At 36.8% G+C, this 27768-nt stretch overlaps 1 protein-coding gene across 1 annotated transcript; it reads left to right on the top strand.

Annotated features, from left to right (window-relative positions):
* Positions 1–303: 303 nt before the first annotated feature.
* On the top strand, positions 304–27768 carry GRK7 (G protein-coupled receptor kinase 7). The gene is made up of 4 exons (XM_061452927.1): positions 304–1349; positions 2088–2525; positions 16133–16404; positions 20443–27768. Exons 1-4 carry the CDS (start codon positions 747–749, stop codon positions 20783–20785), a joined length of 1656 nt encoding a protein of 551 aa, XP_061308911.1. The 5' UTR covers positions 304–746; the 3' UTR covers positions 20786–27768.

The raw sequence follows: 27768 nt of genomic DNA, 5'->3' as shown, positions 1-27768 counted from the left end.
TCAAGGTTTGCGTGAGGTATCTGTGGAGCTCAGTCATTGATGTTGAGTGTAATTTGAGTTGTGGAAGCATGGATGCTCAAAGCACTGAATTGTGTGATAATTTTAAGTTCAGTGCCTCATGATGTCCCTGCCTGTGGCAGCGGGGTTGGAACTAGGTGATCTTTAAAGTCACTTCCAACCCAAGCCATTCTATGATTCTGTCTTCATCTGTGTCAACTTCTGTTTCAGACATGGCAGATATGTGATAAAAGCTTTTTATGAAATCAGATCCAAACTTAAATAATTCTTAGTACATTGGTGTGCCACTAAGTTTGGAGTGTGCACATATTGCAAACATGAATCTGCATATTCTCAGCAGCCAGGGACAGTGCATATAGAGGATATCTTCATACATATAAAGGTTATCGGGGCCCATTCGAAAAAACACCAGCTGAACAGCATGCATTTGATGCTGCCAATGAAAAGGCTTGCCTAGGATGTCATCCCTCAGCTATACATAGCAAACTCAAAGCTCCTTACAGAGAAACCTCTTACCAGTCACTTTCCACAAATGGTGCATGCACCTAAAAGTACTTAGTCAAAATCCTTCAGAGGTATTTAATGCAAAAGCAGTTAGTCTGTGGTGTTGTTTAGAAGCCTGCACGCACCACCAGCAAGGAGGAAGTGCAGGGCAGCTGTAGCACAGCGCTTGGGCTAGTTTCTCATTTTATTTCAACCAGGCTCTGCCACCCCAAGAGCTTGTCAAGATGTGTGACATGGGGGGGCTTGACAACCTGATTGCCAACACAGCCTATCTGCAGGCAAGGAAGAGTGGAGATGGAGACACAAAGGAGATGCAAAAGAGACGTAGGAGCCTCTCGCTGCCCAAGGTTGATCAGTGCAGAGATGTTAGACAGTCCATTGTTGCTGATTATGACAACATCTGTGAGCAGCAGCCCATTGGCAAGAGATTCTTCAGAGACTTCTTAGAGACAGTGCCAGAATATTTGGTAGCTAAGGACTTCCTGGATGAGGTGTCAAACTGGGAGTTGGCAGAGGACAATGTCAAGAGCAGTACCATGGAGAATATGATCACCAATTTTCTTAAGACAGGCTCCAAAAACTATCTGGCTTTCATGAGCTCTGACTTGGCCAGCAAATGCCAGGCAGCTACTGCAAATGACTATGAGAATGTTGTGCAGATGGCCAAGGAGGAAACCAAGCTCTTCCTTAAAGGCAAGCCGTTCCAGGACTTCCAGACCAGCCCCTTCTATGACAAATTCCTCCAATGGAAAGTTTTTGAGAAGCAACCAGTAACTGAAAAATACTTCTATGAGTTCCGAGTGCTGGGCAAAGGTGGCTTTGGAGAGGTAAGAGCTATACTTTTACAGATGTGGGTCATTCCTTCCCTTTCAAGACCAGCAGTTGGGTTTACAAAGAGGAACTTGCAATGGGTTAAGTAGTTATCTAAAGTTTTGCAAAACTTGCTCCTTCAGATTGTCCATTTCATAAAACTTAGCCTGAGTTTATCTGCGATACGGGGTCCAGATACCTGTTAGTGAAGAGCTACTCTAGAACTTTTATGTTCTGTCGATGCTAGTAAAAAAGCAAGTTTCTTTACAAAAGCTTGTGTGACTGTTCATATATTTAATCATTAGTATTCTCCTTAGCACCTTCTTAGCCTGTGCTAGCACGCACTACCAGATAATTCTAGATGTGGTTTAGGGAATAGCACAGATTAGGATCTGTTCCCAAACGCAGTATGAATGAAGCTACTTTTGTCCAGATGGAAGACAAGCTATACAGGTGCAAGCTGTATATGCCACATATCCTTATGGACAGAGAATTGTTCCTTTTATTTGCTAATACAAGTCTCTTAATGGTATCCTCAAGAACTTTGCGTGAGGTGCACCATACAGTGGTCCGAACAAAGCAGATTGTACACTTGGTTTTATGCTGATTTTCTGTGCTAATATACTCCACCATAGAAGTTAGCTTCAGCAGCTACTAATAGGTATCTGTGATTCCCCAGTTCCTGTCTTGATGCTCTATAGTCTGTATGTATAAAATTCCTTCATTACCTTTCTGCCTGCATCTTGCTTGTCTAGGTTTGTGCCATCCAGGTGAAAAATACTGGCAAGATGTATGCCTGCAAGAAACTGGATAAGAAGAGGTTGAAAAAGAAAGGTGGAGAGAAGATGGCATTACTGGAGAAAGAGATCCTGGAGAAGGTCAACAGCCCTTTCATAGTCACACTAGCTTATGCCTATGAGAGCAAAAGCCATCTATGTCTTGTTATGAGCCTCATGAATGGAGGGGATTTGAAGTACCACATCTACAATGTAGGAGAAAGGGGTTTGGAAATGAAGAGGGTCATCTATTACTCAGCTCAGATCACTTGCGGGATTCTGCATCTCCATTCTATCAAGATTGTGTACCGGGACATGAAACCAGAAAATGTCCTCCTGGATGATAACGGCAATTGCAGACTGTCTGATCTTGGATTGGCAGTGCAAGTCAAAGAGGGAAAAAGCATCACTCAGAGGGTGAGTATAAATTCATTGAACATGGGTGGTGGGAAAGGAAGCTGTTCTGTTTCTAATGCATCCAGGTCCAAGACTTAATTCCCCAGGATTTGTTCTTTACTAAAGACCTTAGGTGGTCATTTCAATCTAAGAGACAGGTGGTAAGAAGATTTGGTTGATTAACTCTCTAGATGCTGCTGTGTAGTAAAATAACTTCTCTTACTCAGAAATGGTAGAATCATGTTTACTTGTTTCTCTTAGATAAACTCCTGAACCGATCATTTTAGAGAGGCTAACACAGGTTCCTGGAGCAATAGTGCGTAGTCAGGGATTTAATTACTTGGTTGTTTAATGAGTAGCAGTCAAAAATATGACTTCTCCTGTATTCCATTTTTGCTTTTAGAAGAATAGTTTCTTGTAGATTACTCTGAAGTAATGCTGCTGATTTTATTGCAAGTGTTCATGGTGCTGCACAATAAACCACTGCCATCTTTCCCTCAGTAATTAATTCCTAAAAAAGTCGGTAGACTTGATCACAGTTTGCAGATGTGTGTAGGAAGAAAGAGATGGATGATTAGCTGGTTTCTGTTGTTTGAATCAGATATGCAGCCTGGAGTCATCCCAACCTAACCTAGATTTGTAATAATGTCATGAGTTTTCCACAAGAAAGGTGTGTTCAGGTAGCTTAACTATGAAAAAAGCGTATTTATCCCGAGGAGTCTGGAGCTTAAAGATGTATATAATGAGGGAATGTGTCAGAAATATGTATATGAGTATATGAAGAAATGAAAGCAATGTTGTGAACTGGTCTGACTGCTTTATGTTAAACTCCAAGTCTTTCAAGTTCCTCTTTAGAAATTCAGTAGAAGAGAGATGACCTGCTGGTAGCCTTTTGGATCATTGAAGTACACACATCTTTTGATGCTATTTCTTAATACAGTGATTTGTAGTTTGATGGATATTTTTTTTTCCTGGCCATGTAAAAAGTTAGTATTATGAGAAGTTTTAGTTCTCAGTGAAAGAAATTCTGGAAACTTACGTAGTTTAGATAGGAAGTAATTTTTTAATGAGACTGCATTGTTTTAGATGTGAAAATACAGTTTCTGTGAAAGCTAAGGTAGGCTTTTAAATAGACCTTGTGTGAAATGGGAATGTTTTGTTTGTGAAGATGGAATTTTGATCTGTGAACCCAAAGCTTTGCAAGTTACAGATGTATGCAATTGCTATGATATAAAAAGAAATAAAAATTGTTTTGTCCAAGGGCAGTTTTTCTACTTGCAACTCTGTAGGGATTGGCAAAAGAAACAAACAAAAAAATAAAATAAAATGAAAGTGTATTTAGAAATGTCTAACCACTTCTATTGGTAGTAGGGTAGAATCTCAAAGCAGTAGTAGACAAAGTTGTTGTTCCTCCTCATTTTCTGTGACAGTCATGAAGTTGTATAATGATTTTTCTTCTCTTGTTGTTCACTGGTTCTAGGAGTGCTATTCACTCTTATATGGGTCCTTTTATTAGAGAAAAAACTGCATTGGATAATACACTACATGATTGTAGTGTGTTAAAAGGGATTTCTGCTAAAGGCAGTTCTCTTTGTGCAAGAAATTGAAATAGAAGGAAGAAAAGTACAAATATTTTTTTTCTCATATTATAACTATGAGGGCTATAAATGAATAATAATTCCCAGTATTATTTTGCATTTCTGTAAAGTTGACCTTATTTGAGTCATTTGAAACCAACTACTACAAACATTTATATAGTGTTAGATGTTACTACTATTTTATAGTAATATCTTACACAGGAAGACCTAAAAACACCTTTACAAAATTCATTGCATTGAGCTTCACCATGTATCCCTGTAATAAATAAAATTGGTACAGTTAATTTTTATTTACTAATCACAGTTATATTGTGACTTAAAATTGGCAGAAAGTTTATATCATAGCATGCTTTTTGAGTATGACTACCAAATTGTTATCACTTTTATACAGTCTTGAGAGAAGGTAGTTGTATACGCTTGGGTTTTTTAACCAAAAAGATACATGGCTGAAAGACAGATCCATTAAATTAAATTAAATCAGTTGCACCATTTTGTGGACACATAAGGGCAATTTTATAAGCTAAAGCAGAAAATCTGTTCTTCTAGGCCAAATTTGTACTGTACTGTATATCTGAGTGAAGTGCTTGTTTCTGGATTTTGGATGATGGTCCCTGAACTTAAAATTTTCAGTCACTAACTATAGGGAAAATATTACTGATTATAACATAGAATCTTTTCATTTCAGCTTATTTAACCATATACAAAGAATCCTTCTGGTTTTATGGATGTTGTAATACAATGAACTTCATAACTCCAGGAGTTCTGAATTTAAAGCCTTGTAACGCTCTTTTATGACTTGGATCTTCCATATCATGCTTAAAATACTTTTCTATTGCACTGCAAGAGTAATGCCTAACTTTGCTTTAATTGTGTTCATAACTCATTCTATTGCCTGAAAGTAATTAACTAATATCCATAGTACTAGATGAAACCATGGTTTAACTGTCTTGTACAGTCATTTATTTGACCTGTTAAGATAAGTTTTGCTTAGCCAGTCTTGCACATATTATGAAGAATTAAGATAGTTTATTTGTTAAATGTGAAGTGGAAAGGATTTTTAAAATTGCATCTACTGTGATCTTTCTGTAAGGTGATGTATTTAAAAATTTGGCTTTTTTTTCTGCTGTCTAATGCAAGCTTCCCAGCTTCCGTTGTTCAATTGTTTGTTTTTTTTTCGTTTTATTTCATGTTTTTCATCTTAGAAACCAGTAGCAGCAACTGTTGAATTTCTTGTTTTGATGAAGTACTGTTTCAGAGGGGGGGAAAAGTAATGTGCTTTTCTCAGTTGTATTGTAACATTTTACTTTCATTGAACAGATTTCTACAATGCAAGCTACCCTTGCATTCAGTAAAGCTATTCACATTATGCGATTGTGGTCATGCTAAGTATGGACATCCTGTTTCAGTCGCATGCTCTGAAATAAAGAAGCAGAATGCCTTTTTGAAAACAGAGCACTTTCCTCCAAATTGTTTTCTTCAGGTGTAAACTAAATGAATATTAAAGATGAAGTAAAATAATTAAAGATTTTTCAACAACTGTCTAAAAATACCTCTCAGCGATTTAGTTTTTTCTTCTTGAGTACTAATCTTTTCATGATCTCTCAAGTTCTTCAGGTGTTAAGTGGATTTTCCTTGTGAGTAAGCAAAATAACATAGAAAATTCTTCCCTACTTTCTATTTATCAGGAGGAGCCATTTTTTTAAGTGCCTACTTAAAAATATATTCATCTGCCTGTGTTTAACTGTAACTATGCTGGTATGAAAATATCTCTTAATACGCTGGAAACAAAACAGCGGGTTTTCCACCTTTTTTTCTATGTCTTTATTTTTTGCTGCATATTATAAGTAGAAACATCATGTGATGACTTTGATCATTCCTTATACAAGGAATCCTATATGGATTTGTGTGTATTTATTTAATGATATTGCAAAAAATAGAGTATTTTGATGCATTCTGCAGGTTTTGCACACCTCTAATGAGTCACTGAAAATAAATTTCTTCTGCTTTCAAAGCATCAAAAAAAATCCTAGCCCCCCATGTATGAATAAATGCACATCACCCATAGATCAGCTGGAGGATCCATAAATCCCTTTTGTAAATCTTGTTAGGGATTAGGTTATCACATGGCACAAGTGATAAGCTAGTTAACGAGTTCCAGTTTTAGACATTTTCCAAGTTTTCAGTAAAGATTTCTATGAAACTTTAATGTTTATGAGCTGTTTACCAGCCCAAGATTATTTTCTTCGTGAGGGAAAGGTTTTATGAATTTTAGAGGGGTGACTTCAGTGTGGTCTTCTTATAATATGTGTTTATACTGCAGAAAAAGCACTGTGCAACTCATGATTTAATACTTATGTAATTGAACAAGTAGCCTTGGTACCGTTTATCGTTACATACACTCCTTTTGAAATATGTGTGCTTTATATCAATTGTTTGTAATTATAAATAAAAATACCCTACTTACAAAAACAATGCTTCTTGCAAAGGTCTAGAAAGAGTTGGATACCCAGCCTTAGTTTTCTTTCTTGCTGCTAAAGCAGCAAGTGGAAACATCTGCTTTTCTATGTGAATGTTATTTTGAACATACATAGGCAGTTGTAATTGGTACAGTAATAATTATGGAGTGGTGTGCTGATTGGTCTTTGTGAAGTGCTAGCCGGCTTTAGAATGGAGAAATCATAGAAAACCTTCCTGTAAGTCTGAGCAATAACAGTAGGAGGCAGTTGAAAGCTGCTTACAGTGTATTTTTTCTTCATGAAACAAACATGGATGAGATGGGATTTTCTTATGGTATATACATGTACCTGTGCAATCTACTTAGAAATGTATATATGCACCGTTAGGCAGAGTTCTTACTGACATCTCTGGAAACAGAAATAAACTCTTTGCCAGTGATAATTATTCAGGACTTTAGCAAATATCATGACTTTTCATATAAAATGCCTGTAGGATCTGTTCTGATGTGTTGATCATACCATGCATAAACTAGATAGTATTTTAAAATTGTGCCTTTTTAAATGTTGACATTCTCTTGGGCTTCTACAGTTGAAATGGGCAACAAGGAGAAACTAAGAGCCTGCAAAGATGGTCTTTGTGCAAGCAAAATGTTTTGTATAGTTACATACTCGCTTGGTTGATTCTGGAACTAGTTCTTTGTGCGTGTGACAGAAATGAGGAGTGTGCATTCCAAGTTTATCCACTCGAACAGTGTAACCTGGCATCCTTTTTCTTGAAGTCTCTGTCACTTTTTCACGTACAACTCAAAATTCACTTTTTGTATGAGTCAAACGCTCCTTCCCATATCCTGAAGAGTAATACTACTCAGTTTCCTGAGAATGGTTGTGAGAAAAGTGAGCATGTTCTGTTTACTGCTACCCTCATATCCTCCCCATATCAAAACATAGAGGACTTAGGTCCATTTTTCCAGAAGTCAGTGTGTATTTGCTGTTTATTTCAGGAAGAACTTTTTGCCCTTTCTGGGTATGGCTTTTCTGCAAAGCAACTGTTGCATGTAAATTGTAAAGTACTTTTGTGCAGATGCATGTGAGCCAAAGAGCTTAAATATTGACATAATAACAGTGAAAAATAAAACAAACATTTTTGTAGTATTTATAAAAGTGCATTCATATCTTCAGAGGTTTCAAGCTTCTTCACAGTTTTCCTGTGGTATGTTTTATATATTTCAAGGACGTAATAATATTTTTATAGGAAAAACATGTTTTGGTTAAAATCTTACTCAGAATGTCCTTTTGCCCTCCTGTATGTTTGTTTATTGTAAGATTCTATTTCTTAGGAAAACAGAAGGAAATCTATTTAGATGTTCCTGAAACTTGCAGTGTAATTTCAAGGCAGTAGAGAAGTGGGAGGAGGGTTTAGACTTGTAAAATAAAAAATAACTCGTCAAGCTATTCTACAGTTGACCTTTAGCCACTGTCACATGCCGTTCTTATTGGATAAGAGTCTATAAAAGTTTATTCTTCCTTTGCATTTTGAAAAATTACAGCCCTTCACTTGTTCAGGATTAGTGACTGCTTTTTTACAGCTTCAAAACCACCATTCTGCTTATGTATCTTTAAGTATGACATGTAACACTGACTATATTTTACCAGCAGAACCTTGTTCTTAAAAGTGTTGATAATCACAGTTGTTATAAAGTATGTCATCATGATAAGTATTTCAGGGTTTTTTAATCTCTGAAACATATAATTTACAGAATGCAACCTTATCTGCTATGAATGCCATGATCACGAGGGGAGCAAAACTTATCTTGTAGGACCATTCTGCCTCCTGCACTTTTGGAGGTGGCAGAAAGGGTAGCAGAAAGGGCAGTCATCTAAAATTCTGAGACTGCAGCATGTCTCATGAAATGCTTTTCTTGCACACGGCGTGCCACCCATGAGACCTGTTTTTCTGTCTAGGAAAAGACATTGGAGCCATTTATCAGCTTTCTCTGCGTGACTTTTAACCTTGTTCTTCATTCAGTTTAATCTGACAGTTAACAAATGCTATATCATGTTCATAAGAAAGCAAGAGGTAAGATTCCTTATCAAGTTCTTAGAGCTGCTAGAAAACTTAATTAAACTCTTTGAACTTTGAACGCTATGTAAATACGACTCTTTAGTCCCTTTGTCTCTTTAGGCTCATTATTTATTATAAAAAATAATATACATTGTGAAATGATCTCTTTGGTAAATTATCTAGTGGGCCACTTGTTGGTTCAACATTGTCAAAGAGGTTTTTATTTTGTTGGGTAAGAAATGCAGTATTTAGCTGATAACTGTTGATTTGACAGCTTTGACCAGAAACAGTATTGCAGGAACTGTAAGCTATGGGATGATGAGGAATGTGGTGCATCTGTTCTTCTTGGACCGCATGTGATATTCCATTTACTGTAATGAGCAATGACTTTTTTATGAAGACAAAATAGAACTCTGAAATTACACAAGCAAGGGAAAACTGTGTGGGCTTGGTTTTGTGCATTGTTCAAGTTTATAACCTGATAGTGAAAGACAGCAGGTTCAAAATACATAGAGGTGGTTCTTAACACAAGGGGTAGTTAAGCTGCAGGACTCTTTTGCAAGAAAGAATTTATGTGGATTCAGGGGGAGAGTGGACAGTTGAGGGAAGACAACTTTATTGAGCAAAACCATTTCTGTCTCTGGAAACCCTTGAACTGCAAACAGTCTGAGTCTGGAGAGAAGTATCGATGTGCATGCAAGGTTCTTATTGTCTTGGAATCCATTTTTTTTTGCTAATTCACAGACTATAAAAACCTTGCATATACATTGATGTTATAAATCCAGTAAGATAGGTACTGGCCATATGGGCCTTTAGTCTGATGCAGCCATTATCCATCTTCCTGGATTTACAATTTTGAAGAATTGTACCTTCAATGTTAGTCATAATCCTAAAAGATAAGGTGGATGAAATCCCATGGATTTCCATGACAGCCAGGCCTCACTGTCATTTGCACTGCTTGACCTACAGGGGCTGTACCTACACTGGAGGGCCAAGACCCGTAAGGGGGCACCTTGCAGTTTTGTTCTGTTGGTCACACTGGCACTGAATCCAGAATTTCTCTTTGTCCTGTTTTAGAGAAAGCCACCTACATGCGGTGCTATGATACTACATTTGCATTCAATATAAAGAGCTTCATAAAATATATACAGAGCTAAGTAGATGGATAATTTTCTGCCCTATTAATACTGTTTATGGCTAATTCTGTGGTCATTAAATAACCCATAAACATCTCTGAAATGAAATATAATTATTCCCGCATTATAGATGGGAGATGGTCAGGAGAAATTTGAAGTGAAATTAAAAGGAAAATTATGTTACAGGAAGATTAGAGAACCTGACAGTTCTTGAATTCTAATTGTGTGGTTATGAGTCTGTGCCAAGTGTTCTGCTTGTCCTATATGCTCTCTCCCTACAATGTCTGTTTACTTCACTGACTCTGAATGCATATTTCTTCTGATGATACTTCACCAAGGTGAGGATGTTAGCAGGTTCTACCTCTGATGGGGATCCGAGGAAGAAAACAAGGAGGTACTCTAGAGTCCAAAGTTAAAATTGGTGCCCAGTTACTGGTTTGTCCTTCCTCAAGCCGTTTATCCCTTTACTTTTCATACAGTGTGAATCTAAACTGAAAACCATGCTGTAACTGTGTCTGTTTATCTTCCCAGTTGTGAGCACAGACGCAGCCTGCCCTTACTGTCACAGAAGTGGCTTTCTCTTTCATTTGTGCATCTTTCTTGATTTCAGACTACATATGTCCAAGCTTAAAAGAGTAAAAACAGATGGTAGATTTTATTACTACTCCAGTTTGAACCCAGAGGCAATCTTGTTTCCTTAGTTGTTTTTTTTTTCTTTCCTAATATAGCAGAAATTTGTTTTGTCCCTTTTGTGCTTTTATCTATGCAGGGTTTTTAAGGCAAACAGGCTTTCCTCTTAGAATTATGTCCCTGTGTGAAAAAAACTTTTGTCTTGAATTTTATGTAAGCATGTGGGATTCAATAGCTCCTGACTTATAGTCTTTCTCATTATCTTTTCTAGTACTCTGAACAGGCCTTCTTGTGTTTCTCTGATTCAGTAGCCCATCAGTTTATGATGGGCTGTCCCATCATAAGGTCCTTCCCTTTCCTAAGCATTAACAAGATGCCAAAATCTTTGTTCTGTGAGACTTTACAAGAGTGCCTTTTCTCCTAGTTGGATTTGATTTTATTTTCTTTTGAGATAGTTGCCTATTCATTTGATCAACTGGCTTCTTGTTGCTGTATGAACACGTGGTGAGAACGTGTGGAGGAGCTGCAGTTATGTGTGATTCATTTAAATTACGCTCTGTTCCTCTTCACGGTGGCTCTTGGGAGAAAAAATTAAGATTCTAAAGTGAGTGACAGAGGAAGATCAGTTCTTCTCTACATCTAGGGCCTATTAGCTTGTGTGCAGAGAAGAGTTCTCTGTGGTCTGTTCCTGCATTCCTGCAGGGTCTGTTAAGGCCATTGCTGAAGGAGGGGAGGAACAGCTGGACAACAGAACAAAGCAGGCAGTGGCACCCCTTGGAGGAAGGAAGGACCAAGCCCCAGGAAACAGCTGATAGAGCTAAACTGAGCTTGTTTTTTTTCCCGTGTTCAACAGTTCTTGTGCCATGGCAAACAAAAGATAGACATTCTGATTTGCTTTACTGTTTGGTTTTTAGTATCTATTGAGTTTGTTTTGCAGAGATCTGTGGGAAAAGGTAGAGACAGATCTAAATGCCATTTCTCCTCATTTGCCTGTTTCTGTTCTGATGAAAGTGCTTCAGAGAGTTCTGTTTCTTTCTCCCCTGCCTCTGCTAGAAGCTGGGATAATGCTGGTGTTTAAGGGACTTTCCCTTCTCAGGACAGCAATCTGAATAGGATGTCTGAGCATAATTAAGCTATGGGCCTCAGTCTGCCCAGAGCTGTGGTGTGCCAAGTACCCGTTGACTGTACTGGGTACTAAGTGCACTTAGTGCTTCTCAGGATCACATCTTGTATTATTGAAAGATTATAGTTATGTGACCTTTTAAAAATTTATGCAGGATCTCATCTCACAAAAGAAACATTTGTGTACTTTCAGATGAGTCATTTCTACTATGCCCTGTCAAACCCACTCAAAGCACTTAATGGAACTTCTTCACTAATGTATATGAGGATAACATTTGGTCATTACATTTTAGAGGATTATTGAAAAATTGTATTTTGGGTTGTTCTCAAGATAGAGAAATAAAGGGAGAAGTAGATCTTTAACTGTTTTCAAAAGCAGGTAAATGAAAATTTAATTGACTGAAATTGAATTACTATTTTTGTATTTCAGACAGCACATGCAAGTTAAGGCATCCTGCTCATTATCACAAAAGACAGTACGAGATGGAAAGCAAACAAGAAAAAGCTAGTATTACTCTTAACTACAGAGTTATGTGACTCTGTGGGGCATATGATTTCTGCCTTCTGTAAAAAATGTTTGGATAATACCATATTCTTTGGCTCCTTTGTGATATTCTTTTGTGGTGTCCCATTAGACACTTCCAGGTAAATGAAGATGTAATTCCATGTGTATTTGTGTCTCTGAGATCTCTTGAGTCATCAACACATATGTTAAATGGTTCCTGGTCTTAGCAGGAATCCTAGAGGAAAAAAGAAGATAATGTGCTTGTTCTTAGCATCAGTCAAAACCTAATGCACATCCTAGTGTAAAGCTGACAAGAAAGGAATTCAATTTCTGAGTGTGGGGTTTTTTTGTATTTCCCTGTTGCCATTAATAGAGTGAAATTTACCCATGTAAAATAATATCCAGTAAGAAAGGGTTTTTCAGTTAATATGCTTCTAAATTTACTTATAAATTGTATTGAGTGAAAACAACTATCAGATCATACAAACCTAGTGATTTTTTTTGTGTTAAACACACCTGTAACCCATAATTAGGGGTATCCATTCCGAGGCATGATCAGGTAACTCTGACTGAATTAAATCTTGAATACCAGCCCATGAAAAATAGAGTCCTTTTCAAAAATAATGTGTTTATCTTTTTTGTGATATCTTTTAATTCCTTTGCTTTCTGTTTTTAGGTATTTTCCCCTTTTACATTGGAGTATAATTTACAGTATATTAATCTACTCCTTTGGGCTGCTGGGAGTAACCTATTACTTTGATTCATTTTTGCTTTAGGAATCAGTGGATACATTTTCTACCTAATGAAATATTTTTTTGCTACTCAAATCTCACTACTGCTAGTGAGAGCTGGATAGTTTAAAAACGCCTTTCACTAAGTTCTCCTTACCTGTTTATATAAACCTTTGAGTCAGCGAGGCTGCCTTTCATGTTGCCACGGTATCTTTTTTCTTTGAAAGATGATCTGATTTTTGACATTTTGTTTGGTATAATGATTAGTGCAGGGATGTTAGGTTTTAGCTTTCCTCTAATACTATCTCCTTCCCAAGAAACAGAATTAAATCTTCATTTGAAAGATGTATGTTCTTCCAGTTCCAGGGGTTTGAATAATTACTTTGTGTTCCTGAATACAGAAAATGCTTATGGTTTTGTCATCTTTCTTCCCAAATAAATTTGGCAAAGCTCCACATATGTATAAATAGTGGAAAAGACTAAAATTTAAGCTCTTTTCTTCCTTTCTTCAAATTCTGATTTTGATAAACGTTGCAGAGATCTGTATGTTTCTTCCCCCTGTTTGTTTATGTGTTTCTTTCCCCCTAAACATCAGTGCAGAGTACTTGCAAAATGTGTTTCTGCTATGAAATGGTAATATGTCAGTGGGTTTTGAGCCTTGGGGGTTATGAGATCAGGTTTAGATTCCTGCTTCTCAGCCGTGTTCCTTCATTATGATTATAGGAAAGCTTTAGGATTGGTAGTGATTTTTTCGAAGATTAGGTGTAAGTTTTGATGAAGTTCCATGAGAAAAACATCTCTCATAAAATTCTGAATTGGAAAGGTTTGACATATCAGAGGAACGAGATAAGTTTCTAGACTTTTCTCAGATTGAGCTGGATCAGCTCAATAACAAGCCAGAAGATTTCAGTGCTACCGATTTAGAATTTTGACTCTTAATTCTTGTTTACAGTAGCCCCAATCACACTCTCTTACCATGTTGGTCCATCTCTACTTTCTATTAAACTGTAGTCATGAAGTCGTCTTGGTCTGTGATTATGGTCTTGTTTTCTCTTGTGTTGAGTACCATGTCAAAGCACAGAGTTCTTCTATATGGGGTGACTTGTTGAAGGTTATGTGGAAAATGCACATGGGAGAGACTGAAGTTACCTGGCAACTATTTCTTATGAAAAAGTGGAAGGAAAGAGAGGCAGTCTGAAAGGAGCTGCCTTGAGACACAATTACAACCAGAGAATTCTGACTTTTCCAAGTCAGATTTATCCAGTTCCTGTATAATGATGCTATTGCAGCTAAGTTATATCTTATCAGAAAGACCATACTGTGCTGTCAGGGTACGTTTTGATGATGATATGACTCATCAGTTCTTCAAGGCATTAGTGCCCCAGCTTCATCTCAGTAAAAATGTTTATTGCTTCCCAGAAGGGGAAAGTAAAAAGAAAAAAAAAAATATTGAGAAGCCTATTTAGTGTCTGTGTTCACTAACCTGCAGTGAGCTCTGTGTGTCCCCTTTTGTACCAGACTTTCCCTACTGCTTTCAACCTCTCCTCTCCCTTCCAGGTTTCATGACCTTCTGAGGCCGTATGAATTGCGGTTCTGTGGTCTGTATTTGAGCAGTTGACCCCCTTTCTGAACAGAGCAATAATTGTACATAAAAATGTAATGCTATCAGGGTTTCTCTCAGTATTAACTTTTGCTTAGAGAAATTCAATGCAAACAGTGCAAATTACCTGTGGAATTATGTCAGCTGCTGCAGTGCCCTTATGGCTCTTCCTTACTTTTGTGGCTTTAGCGAGAAGGGGAATGGTTCACTTTTTTTTTATCTTGCTTTCAGCCTGGCTGATATTTATGTTGTTCTCACCTCAACCAAATGGATAGTTTTTCTCTATATCCCTAAAAGTGGGGAAAGAAAAACCCTCCAAACCCAACCAAACACAAAAACACGAAGAAGGAAAACAAACTGAATTTAATTTTCTGTCCATTAAGTTTATGCTGTAATTGGTGCTATGATATTCCCTCGCACACATTGTTTACAGTAGAGTATATGCCATAATGTGTAGTGGTATGACTCAGAAATACTGAGCCTGAAGTTGCAAAAGTTAGAGGAGTTACACAGACCACATAAAGGAAAATTAATCTGTTGAGCTGTGCTTTTTAAAAACATAATTTGGCCGAATAAGCTCTAGTTTTAGTTACCTTTTTCTGACTGTCTTGCTTTGGAAAGAATCTCTGTCATTACTTGTGTTCTGGTAGCAATAAAAATGACCATCTTGAATAAACTTTGGTGGGATTTGCACAAACATATTTTTTTAATTGTAAATTGTAATATTATTTGAACATCAGTCCCAGTATTTCAAAAAGGTAAAAGAGAGTCAAGCAACTTCTGAAATAATTATCACTGTTAACTGCATCTGGGAAATATGTAAAATAAGATACAGCATCAGATGTGGAGGGAAGTGTTGGGTCAGCTGTGGGAATGCTATTCCAATGGAAATATCAGACCCTCAGTCATGTAACAGTGCAGCAGAAAGCATATAGAGAGTTTGTTGTCCTCCTCTCTTCCCTCCCAGGTGAATCAGCTCCCTGGAGAGAGGCAGCAGGAGCTGTTTTGAACACTGTGTAGGCTGACCCCAAGGGGAATGTGCCAGGCCTGGCCTAGGAAGGAAGCAGGCAGATTCCTCTCTCAAAGAGCAGCCACCCCTCTTGAGGAGGGGTCTGTTAGTGCTGTATACAAGTAGTACTCTTTATTCAGAGAGCTTTTTTCAGTTAGGAAATATGAACTTGTTCTTTCACCTGAATGCATGTAATTTACTAATTATAATTTTCATAAGTTTACTTTCTTACAATGGTTTTACAAGGTTTTTCTTGGCCCTTGATGGTAATATTTCCTTCCAGAAATCAACAGGGAGTGAGGGTGAGAAGTTCCTCATGCAGCTCAGCTACTGTCTTGATGAGAATTTTCTCATGGGCCAGTTCTAACTACTGCATAGGGTGGGAATCAGTGATTGTTTGTCTGATTTTTGTCCTGGTTTTCATTTTTTCAAATTGATTGCTAATTGTGTTTACAGAAAAAGCTGGCAACACTGTCTTCAATGGGAAAAAAATAACATGGAAGAATAAAGCAATTTAAACATAAATTTAATTAAAAAAAACTTCAAGGTAGAAACTGCACAGACATTTCACCTTTGAAGAGCAGATTTAAAACAGTTTCCCCATATGCTGTTTAAAGACAGGTATAGTCCCTATGCTAAAACAGTTACATCTCAGAGATCATAATACAAAATATATCAATTGCATTACTAATGTTTTGGAAGAATTGTAGACTAGTTTGTTTAATTGTATGCATTTCATTACTGACATTATACAATAAACTGGTCTGTATGTTTGATAGGCTGGGACAAATGGTTACATGGCTCCGGAAATCCTGAAGGAAGAAGATTACAGCTATCCTGTGGACTGGTTTGCAATGGGGTGTAGTATTTACGAGATGGTCGCTGGGCGAACACCATTCAAGGATTTCAAAGAAAAGGTCGATAAGGATGAGGTTAAAAGAAGAACTCTGGAAGATGAAGTGAAATTTGAACATGCCAACTTTACAGAGGAAACCAAAGATATTTGCCGGCTGTTTTTGGCTAAGAAAAAGGAGAGTCGTTTAGGAAGCAGGTATGCATTACTTCTCCAAGTCTGTAGAAGCCAGATTAAGGCTGCAATCATTATTATTTTGCATATTACTCAAAATGAGGTTAGATCTTTACTTTCTGTAAAGTACTGAATTTTCCCTTTCTCTTCTAGGAAGAGAGAGTTGGAAAGTTGTGAAGGTAATATGGAAATAAACAATTTTGTTGTGATTCTTTCTCTATCCTCAAACTAGTCATAGGAGCTCCCTTTTGGGATTTTGTGGGGTTAGACTCGGAGAAGGGAGCAGTCTATTCTACCTTCATTTCCTAAAGGTAATGGGTATTCAAGTAGATACCTGCATCTCTGCTAACGCAGACTGAATGCAGAATCTTAAACTGTATCACTTACTGGAATGATGTGGGCAAAAATCCAGATCTGCAATGTGGATTCTCTTCCCTGCAGATATCTAACTTAGAAGGCTGCGTCATTGGCTTCTTACTGAGGAGACCTTAACCCCTCTGCATGACTCAAGTGCTTTAAAAAAAAATGCAGTAGAGTTCCTGATCATCCTGACTCATCCCAGGGAAAAAAGAGAGGAAAATAATATTGGGCATGATTTCTTACAAAGCAGAACAGTTTGGGGGGCTTCAGGGATGGCTTTGGGTTGATGAGGGACATATCCATGATTTAGCTATTTCAAGTAACTGTTCAGTAAGACAAAAATTGGAAGGTTAAGCATTGTAATAGTTAGCTTGTAACGTCTCTCATCCCTGTGAGATCTGTGTGTGTGTATAAAAAAATCATTTACTGCGTTTCTAATGAGACAGATGTGGGATCTGCATTTGCAATATAGACAAAATAAAAGAAATATAGTAAAAATGTAAAAAAAAAACCAAAAACCAAATCCAAAACATATAGGAAACTGATAGTACCTGTTTTGACAATACACCATTATTTGGATTGCCTATAAATACAAATGTATGTATGAGGTGCTTTTCCAATCTAAAGGTGGAATAGACACCAGGGACATAATGAAAATACACAGTCTTCTAAATCTATATTTCATAAGAATGTGGAACAGTTTTGCAAAATGTTAGTCATATATTTGCCTGAAATAGTTAACTTTAATGAAAGGTAACATATAATTAATATATGAATTCTTATTATTCAAGTGCTAAATGAAGACAGCTGCTCTTTGTGCCTGGTGAGTTTTCCTAACAACTCTGCAAGGCTGCAGGAAAACAAAAAACTTCCAAAAGCACATGGAGTGTGTTTGATACAAGGCCTGTATTATTTTCAATGAATTACCTGAAAAGGAATTTAATGCTAAACCAGTCAGCATGCTTTGCAGATATTTAGTCTTGCAGCATTTTGTGAAGTGAGTAGAAGAAAATGAAATTTAGAGATTCTTAGTGGCTTGGTTCATTCAGCAAGTCTGAAGCAAAACGAGCAACAGACTATTCACTTACTGTAACCACATTCTCTTTGCCAAGGGAATCATTTACAGTCATTCTGTCTGCTTAATGTTACGTTATTTCTCAGCAGTGGGAGAAATATGCACAGAAAAGTAATTGTGCAGATTATTTTTAATTTTCTGCTATTTAAGATACTCTTGAATGCTGTACATAGAGAAGGAAGGCAATATGATGTATACGGTGCTTGGGCACAATACAGAATAAAAGCCTGCATGTACCTTTTAAAGAGAATGATACTATTCAGGACAGCTCATCCTTATGTAAAGATTAGCACTGTAATTCTACTAAGGACAAGAAGACCTTGAGTTAGCCATATAAGTGCCTGTTGCATAAGTTAAAGCTGCTCAAGGACTGCTTTGCTTTGCACACCTGACCTTTTAAAATTCTCCATTTTTATTGAAGACAATGTCACTGGCTAACTCAGGAATGATATAAACCTTTTTCTCCACTCAAGCTTTTTGGCATCTCAAATCCCAAAATCCCAATTCTGTAAAGTGATTTTTTAAAAATTATTTTGTATCTTTAATGGAGGAATAAAAAAATGACAGAGTTCAGATAAGTTAAATTTGCTTTTCCTGTTTAAGTTACATAAACGTGCAGTTCACATTGGAAGAGCTCGGGTTCATCTCCAGCTAGTTGGAAGATGCCTCAGTTGGTTCCAGTAGATGGCGTTCCTGTAGCTTTATGGTTTTAAATGTTTTATGGCTTTGGTGGTGTCAGGAAATGCATCAGAAGGATAAATACTGCTACAGTCCATTCTGGAGCCTTCACCAGCTTCTTTGGCTTATGTAACAGAAAGGAAAAGCAAAATAAAGTGAAACTTTTGTGGGTGCATCTGCCCAATAGGAGTATCAGCACTACGAGCTCTCTAGTGTCCCAGGACACTTGTTAATTTGAATAGCAACTCTAATGCATTTCAAGCTAACAGTGAATGTAAATAAATCACATCAGGCTCAAGGGCTGCTCAAGTACTTGGTTATCACTGGCTAGTTAAGTTAGGAGATGATTTTGCAAGACTATATGCAGAAGTCATGATTCCTGTTGGCTTAATCTATACATTCATAAGCATGTTCATACGGCTCTTTTGGATTGAAAACAGCATATTTTCATAGGCCAGGGTGCCCACATGGCAGCATCTATTGTTCTTCAGGATGTAATTTAGCATCCTTGTCATTGTGCTGTAGAGTGGTTAGTGGCTGGTAAAGAAGAACCAGGCAGCAGAAGCATAAAATGATAGTTCTGTACCAAGGGAGCTGAAAAGTACAGCTGGTTGTTTCATCTCAGCTGTGCCTGGGTAGCAGCAAGGCAGGGTAGAGGCACAGCAGGACAGCAAATGAGGAACTGGCAAGACTAGCAAGCTAGAGGAGCTGTTCTGCATACATAGTATAAGGTCTTAAAAAATTGAGATTTTTCTATAGTCACACAAATGTACTAATTCTTTATGGTGCTTCTGCACATCTGCAAAGATAAAAAGACTTGCCAGAGGTTTGCATTACATTTTGTTCACCTCAAACATTGTCTAGAAACACATGAGGTCTTACACTTTGCTAAGTGTATGATTTTGCAAGGAATTGAGAAAAGAAAAAAACAACATGTTGGTTGGTAACTACCATTTTCTGGGACCAAAAACCAGGCAATTTTTTTTCCTTTGCTTCCATTTACAAGACCACTGCATACATAAAAAAAAAAAAAACAGAGTGCATAAGTGTAGAAAACAGTGGCCCTCTCTTCTCTTATCACTAGAATTTAAAACTCAAACTTTGTATGCCGTGATGCTAGAGGCACCATTCAAAAACTGTGATCATTGGTCATCGTTTCACAAACACATATTTGAGGCTGAGACTATTCTTATAACCGGAATATCCTACAAGTCTGGATTTTATTATTGGGTTTTAATAGTATTAATGATTATGTTTGTGACAGTGGTACACATACTTTTGCTATTATTGTGATTTGTGAACCATGCTTAAAATATTTGTTAATTTATAATAGTTCATTTGAATAAGAAGACTCACTAAAACTGGGAGTGCTTATTAGAGCAACAGAACCGAGTTTTATGTTGTAAATACCTAGCTGCTTTGAATTAAGATAAAACCAGAAATGTCATTTGTCACCAGTTCCCTGTTCAGACTGTTGTTCCCCAGAGTCAGTCCCTAGATGTATTAAACTCAAGACTGGATACATTGGGTTAATAGATATTCTGATCTTAGTTAATATAGAGCTTTAATATGAACTTTCATTGTTGGGCAGTAAATCCAGTGATTTGCCTCCCCCTGCGATATCTTCAGTTATGGTTAAAGTGTATCTTTGGTTATGGGTATCTCAGTGCACTGGCAAAAGCAGCACTGCAACCCTTGCATGGCACCTTGCCCGGACTGATTTACCCTGAGAGGCAGAGTAATGAATAATGGGCTCAGGGTATTTTCTTCTTCTCAGCTTTGCTTATATTATGCAATGAAGTGTTCTTTCATTATGAAGAAAAGAATTGTTTTGCATGAGATATATATCTTTACCTTCTTACAATACTGTCACATACACAACACAGACACACCTCTGTCTGTCCAGAGCAGAACATCATACTGATTAATACACTTTTGCTTTATTGCAGAAATGAAGATGATGACCCAAGAAAACATAGTTTCTTCAAAACGATAAATTTTCACAGGCTAGAGGCAAACCTTATTGACCCTCCATTTGTGCCAGATCCATCAGTTGTCTATGCCAAAGATGTTACAGACATTGCTGACTTCTCTGAAATACGAGGAGTTGAGTTTGATGACAAAGATAAGCAGTTCTTCAAAAAGTTTGCAACAGGGGCTGTCCCTGTAGCCTGGCAGGAAGAAATTATTGAAACAGGACTGTTTGAAGAACTGAATGATCCTAACAGAGTAGATTCTGGGGGTTACGCAAATGGAGGCGAAGCTAAGTCAGGAGTTTGTTTGTTGTTGTAAATACCACATTGTTAACAAAAAAGAGTAGCACCCACGTCAGAACTTTCCATGTTCTGGCATTGTTTCAGAAACTCAGTGGATCTGTTTAAGAAGAACCAATCAGTGTAATATAACATTGGCACGCTTTGTAGGACTACCAGCTGTATAGACTATATTATTTTCCTTTGCTGTAACAAAAAAGATCGTATTTTTTGTTTTATTGGAGATTTACCAAGATGAAGCACAATATTTCTCCAAGAAACTTAGAATAATAGAAATTCAGAAATACAAAAAGCAATCATAAAGTGAAGAGGCAACACCTTTTGAAAATTACTGACTACCATTTTGGATACAACGATTTGCTGGTTTTCTTTGTATTTTCTTGTTATTTCTACTAACATTTCCTCTTTCTTCCACAGTTTTCAGAAAAGATTTTTAATTTTTAAGTAATATTCACAGTTAGACAATGGAGCTCATATACCATGTCAAATGTGGAATCTTACTGGTTAGCCAGACTGTCTGTTGTTTTCTTAATTTCTGTTAGTTTTTGGATGATTTGTTTGTAGTATGTTCAAATTGTCATAAAATGTAACAGAAGGCTCTACATATCACTAGGAAATAAAACTGACAGGCTCAAACTGTTCAAAGTTGATTTTAACAGTGACAGTAAGATTGCACCAATTTAATTGAATAAAGAATTTATTTATTATTGTCTATTCTTTTAAGTTGTAATACCATATACAAAGAAAATGTGTTTATAAGTAAATACACATTATTTTTGACAATCAATTTTAAACTTTTATTAGGTTTCCTGATAATTTTTGATGATATTTTTATCATAAATTAAGCTATAAACAGACAAAAACAATTTTTAACTGGCTTTTTACAAGACATGTATTTCAGTGCAATATAAATTTTAATTCAGTAGTTGCAAAATGTGTTAAGTGCTGTAGTGGTGGAAAGGTTATGTGTGCAAATTGACACTATCTTTAAATGTTTATTGATTCTTATGAAAATGTTGATGTATTTTATTTTTCAATTTCATGGCAACCTAAATTGAGTTAATTGGAAACATTTCTGCAAGTACTTGCTGCTGCTGAAGATACTCATAAGATGCATCCTGCTGATTTTCTGCGATAAGAAAATTGGTGGTAGTTGTTTGCAACAACTTTTAAAACTGATTCTGCATGCTGTTTGCTGTAGTCCACGTAGCCATTATTTCCATTGCCCAAAGTGGAAGCTGAAACCGCTCCAAAAGAACACACATCTGCCCTCCATTACAGTTTGGTGAGACCAGTTAGTGCTAGTGGCATCAAATTTATGTCCCAAATTGGTACACCTCAAATCCATAGAAATGCCATTTTACAGTCCTCCAGAGCCATAAGGCATTGCTGTGAAATAGCTGTATGTTTTCCAGTGCATAACTAATTTTCAGTGTATACATGTTCCCATATGGATAAAGGTTATGTATAGACAGAAACGGAATTTAATGTCATGTCAGAATCATATATCCCATATGATACCAGGTGTTGCAAGTCTGGGTTTTTCCAAATGTATTGCAATACTGAGATCTGTGATTTCAGGACATCATATGCACAGAACATTAGGTTATTTAGTTTTAGAACCCAAAGTCCTGTTGGGATTTATTGACACTGTATATCAGTGAGATACTGTAATGTTAAGTGTTCCATTAATCATTCAGAGAAACACATCACAAGTCTGATAATGCAGTTTGGCACAGTGTATGACAAAGAAGAATGTATTAGTTTGAAATCATTTTAATTTTCAGAAATTTTCTATTTCAGAACATGGACAACTGCTGTTTGCACTATGAAGAGAGAGAGCAGAGCAAAGATTATGTCTGTATTTCTGTTAGCATTTTGAGTGTGTGACTCAAACATTCTTTTAAACTTTTAAGGAATATGTTCGGTCAGAATGGTCGACTTGTTCTTCCTGTCTCTGTAAAGTTCTTTGTTAAATTTTCAGGAAGATATTTTAACATCCTGCTTCACTTCAACAAAACAATGCCAGCGATCCTAAAAGATGTACGCATTTGCTGAATTGTCCTATTGCAGTATATGATGCTCCTCAATGTGAGTAAATTTAAATATATATATGCAAGTGTTCAAGATCAGAGCCCAAGTGAAAAGTATTGACCAAGTCATTAGATGTTCATGATGAAAAATGAGGGATGAAGTTGTGGGAGAATAACCTTGTGGTTGTGGCATACTTAGTTCTCTTGGCAAAAGAAAAATGTGTAATTTGAAACTGTTATTTTTTTCTTCTGGCTGTCTCTTTCTCCTTTGCCAGCTTTGTGGTGTCTCACTTGCCTGCCTCTTTTTCAGGCAGCTAAAATGCATTCAAGTGTTAATGTAATCTAAAAAACTAAATTGTGAACTCTATTGCATTAAATGTCATCTGTGAAACGTTACTGAGTGCCCTGGCCATTCTGTAGTGATTGTACTAACAGTTCTGTCTTTCTTACTCTGTTTTACTTAGTACTGCTGTTAGAACTACTTGGTAATTTTAATTGTAGAAGGCTGAAATGTAACATTCATAAGGGCTTGAAATCTGTTCTTACAAGAACACCATTTAAAGTACCCTAGACAACACTGAAGAAAGGCTGCTGGCGCTGAGAGTGTATGAAAGGAGAAGCTTTACAATATATCTCGAGTCCAAATTTTATTTGATACCGTCCCTGTTACCCTTACCAATACCCCTCCAATTCTAATGAGCATAAAGAGACAAAATGAGGTTTAATATTAACCTGGTGAAGTCATTGTTCACAAAGATTATCAGTGGCAATAAAGCTGTAGCTGTTTTATCTTCACTTGTATCATGGCAAAGGCTTATTTAGTCAATAAACACCTTGTGTTGCAGCAATTAGTTTGCTTTTCTATTCCAGTACAAAATAGAGATAGTAATTAGAACCTGTGTGCAATTTCCAGGCTATCAAGTAGCATCTGTATGGCAACTTTACATTAATTTAAGAGCCTCTTAGCAAACATAATACTTGAGACAGCTATTTCTTCAGCCATAAACAAATGAGAATACAGAAAGCAAAATAGAACTAGGACACGATCTCCAGTTAGAGCATGTAATTGCCTGTAATTGTGCAGTGTATCTATAAAGTGATGTGTGGGTTTTTATGCTTTTAATATCAGCATTGGTTTTTACTAATAAAATGTTCATAATATTGTAATTAAACATTATTGCTTTTACAGCTTCTAATGGTACATATGTAACATTTTTCTGACCTGAACATCCACATCTATGATTAAGGCAAGTAAGTATGCTCATGTCATTTACCTTAAAAAGTATAAATTGCTTCTTTTAGGCTATGATAGTAATTTTTATCTTTTTATCATAAGATTTTTAATAACAAAAGATTTAAATTCCTTCAATCTATTTATGAACTAATGAAATGCAGAAAAATATTTTATATGTAGTGTTTTTCTCTACAATAGGATTTAAATTAAGAATTAAGATCTTAGCAGCTATGGCTCATAGCAATACAGAAGCACTGAAAATCCTGCCAGTTCTGGGACTTATCCTAAAAGCCAAGCAAACACATCAATTTTGAAATCTATGGATAGCAGAAATTACTTGCTTTCTGTAGATGAGACCTGACACTTGTAATGCTATGGATAAGGGTCACCTCTGATCATTGTGGCTTAGGGGAGTACATTTGAAACATTGCATTATGATAGCCCTAGGGAGTTTTACAGACACATTAAGGAATATATGGACAGAAGGTGAAAACAAATGCAATTAAGCATACAACTTTTTATCAGGCACTGCATTATTACAGCAAGTAACACAAATCTAGTATTTCATTTTAAAAAGATTAGTGTTATAAAACGATTGTTTGATATTTCTCTGACTTCATTTATATAACTGAGCAGAGGTAGTGTAAAATTCTTACCAGTTACCCCTCTGCATGTGCAAAAATGTGAATAAATACTTAGTGTTTATAAGGGAGTGGAAATCTTTTAGGCATCTCTTGCCTGGAGAAGAGGAAGACCAAGAACACAGAGGGGTGTTACTGTGTCTCTTGCAGTGAAAGTATCTACGCCCATGGGAAAATACAGCTGGTGACACCTGTAGGTAGCATCATTCACACCGTTCTCTTGAATTAATTCCCTTTTTATGATGTAGTATGTTGTTCTTGCATTCATTCCACATCTGTACCCTCCTGTCACCTCCAGAAGGCTAGCACAATTCTCAGTGAAGTAACTTTAGCCTTTAGGGAAGCAATGTTAATTCTGTAGCTTGGACAGAAAAGTTGCCATAAAGAATAGCTGTCAGCACCGTTTTCAGCCAAGAGTTACTCCAAGTGTTGAAATGCTTTTTCAGGGCGAACATGGGAAAAAACCATGATTCTCTTTGAAAGGGCTTTGGATTTGTTAGTTCTGTTACTTTTCCTCTGACAACTTCGGGGCAGCTTCAGTGGTTAATTTCTCCCTTTCCCTTTGACCAAGTGCAAGTGCAGTCTGTTTTAGTAGTTATTTTATACTGTTTGTGCTCTTTGTCCATGCTTTTCAATGTCTGAGCTTTGTCAGTAAACCACTTTCTTCCAAGTGTTTTGTTTTCTGATTACACCAACATGGTGCTATTGCAATGTGTGGTAGAATGACTTCTGAAAAAAGAAATTTTTTTGTTTTCTTCTGTACATAATCGTTACTTGAAGCTAAACATAAGTAATTAATTTTGACGTGTGTTTTATCAGAGTTCTTCTTCACCAAACCTACATGTTGGTCTATATGATTCATTCAAGTTGTTCTGACAGTTACATTTTACAGAGTGGAAAGATACAGTGAGACTGAATGAGGCACTGTATACATGCCCTTATGATGGGAGTTCCTAATGATGAATGTTTCCGTGATTCATGTTTTTATAAAGAATGCCAAAGGGATGACTATGGATATCTCAGTTGTCATAACTTGTAGTTCAGTTAACAATAGTGGAGTGACTGTTTAAAAAAACAGCTATTGTACAGGAATGTTCAGTTATGTTTGCTTTGCAAGACTTCATGTAAGCATGACATGGGATGTGCTAGACATGTCTCGTGACTTTTGAATCACTGTGGTAAAAGGTCTGCTGCAAGTAAGAACGGATTTGTTAATCAGTCCTGCCTGAAAGCATTCCTACAGTAATATATACTAGTCTGACTGAACACCTTTTGAACAGCAGTGAAAGCTTTCTTTAATCTGCATTGCTAGTCTGCAGTGCCTGCTTACATGTCAGTCTATGGAAGTGCATTGATGGAATTACAGAGAGAAATTGTTCTGATATCCTGGACTTCTCAGGAGAATGTAGAGCAGAGCCTATTGCCGTAGTGGTTGCTTCTGAGGGCTTGAGCTCATTTCTGACATCAGCATGTAAATCAGAAGTGGCTTTAGTAATATGAAAGTGGAGAAAAGTCATGTTATATGATGCATTAAGTCAGTTCAGTCAAACAAAAGTTCCTAACGGGAACTTTCTCTCTAGGTCAAATGACAGTAGAGCTATTTCTTGATATAAAGGGATGATCAGAGTGGAACTGGTGAGAAAGTGTCTGCCACAATATCAATCAGGGCGGTTCCTAAAGGAATCCTGTTTGTGCACATTGAAGGAATTAAATTTGTAGTAAGAGGGATGGCCAATTTTTGTCATTATTGGTAACAACAACATCGTGGTCATAAAGAGGAATCACTGGTACCAGTTACCAGTTTAGCCTGTTGCTCTGTAATAAACTGGAGAGAGGTGCCTGATTTACAAACAAGCCCGAAAGAATTTTGCTTCTGTTTCCAAAACATAATACCAACAGGATATCATGAACAACAGGAGGAAACTGTTGAACTCATACAGAAGGCCAGTTGACAGAAGAGTAATCTCAAACATGGTTTCTGGAAGCTAGCATCAAACTGAAGAGCTATCAGAGGACACGTGCATTAAAAAAATTAAGGAATTGCATTAAGAAGGATGAACTCTCTGAGATTCCATAGCTGTATTGCACAACTGCATCTTTTCATCCTGTATAGAGGAAGAAATTAGAAAGTGTGCTCTGTACTAAATGGTAAGGATACTTCATATGCTGCTTAAAATAATCAGATAATGGTATATTGTCTGATACAACCTAGGAGTCAGTAGTTTCTCATGCTTTCATCTTAGTATAAGATGAAATTCTCTCCTAATGAGAATCCTTCTCTGTTAAATGAAACAATGGATACTGGTTTTCCTGAGTTCCCACCCCTTTCCTCCCCAGGTGATTTTTCTGATTTCTTCTGCTCACGTTTTTGCTTCTCTCCCCATCTTTCTGTGTCAATGCTAAATCAAAATGTTGCATTCTTTTTGATGTGAATGAAAATGTGGTGACAGATGCTGGATGAAAAGTCCTGTAACTCATGAATTCATAATCCACCATCTACTACACAGCAGAACTAAACCCAAATACATACTCTTATATTCAGTCCTTCTAAATACTCTTATGTTAGTTACACTAGTTCCAGGCAGGGAAAATAATACTGGTCCCAGGCAGGGAAAAGAATAAAGAAATGGATGATGTCTTTAGAATTTTCCATATGCCTTGTGCAGAGAATAGTGGATCAAGTGTTTTAAACAAAGGAGGGAAGGAAACTTTGATTTCTTGCCAAGAGATTGAAACCTCCTGATCTCTTACCAAGCTAGTTTATTTTGTTGCCAACAGTTTCCTCACCTTAAAAAGCTTCTTTTCCTCTGTGAAACTAACAGCAGTGAAAGAAACAGTCTCTGCAGAATGGCAACATGGTAAATATCTGTTCCACTTAATACGAAGACAGAGTCACATTCAAATTTAGATACAGGACCAGAAAACACAGGCAGTACCAGGTGCAAGGCTGTCCTCAAATAGTTCCTGACCAAATTTTACTTTTTTTTTTTTTCTGTTAAGTACATGAAAGTTGCTGTCTTTGGGAATGTTGATCTCCTACTGCACAAAAATTATTTAACTGCCTTTGCTATTGAATAAATCCTGATTTTCAGGA

This window comes from Pezoporus flaviventris, unplaced genomic scaffold (genome assembly GCF_033815535.1).
Source record: "Pezoporus flaviventris isolate CSIRO_AGI_PZ_B2104156 unplaced genomic scaffold, CSIRO_AGI_Pfla_v1 ptg000013l, whole genome shotgun sequence".
Taxonomy (NCBI): domain Eukaryota; kingdom Metazoa; phylum Chordata; class Aves; order Psittaciformes; family Psittacidae; genus Pezoporus; species Pezoporus flaviventris.
The sequence above is the reverse complement of the archived record's forward strand: the minus strand, read 5'-3'. Positions and strand labels throughout refer to the sequence as shown.

Coding starts and splice junctions, on each gene's coding strand:
- GRK7 (XM_061452927.1), top strand. CDS start 747: ATGTGTGACATGGGGGGGCTTGACAACCTGATTGCCAACACAGCCTAT. Junction 2,526..16,132: donor GAAAAAGCATCACTCAGAGG/GTGAGTATAAAT, acceptor TATGTTTGATAG/GCTGGGACAAATGGTTACAT. Junction 16,405..20,442: donor GAGAGTCGTTTAGGAAGCAG/GTATGCATTACT, acceptor GCTTTATTGCAG/AAATGAAGATGATGACCCAA.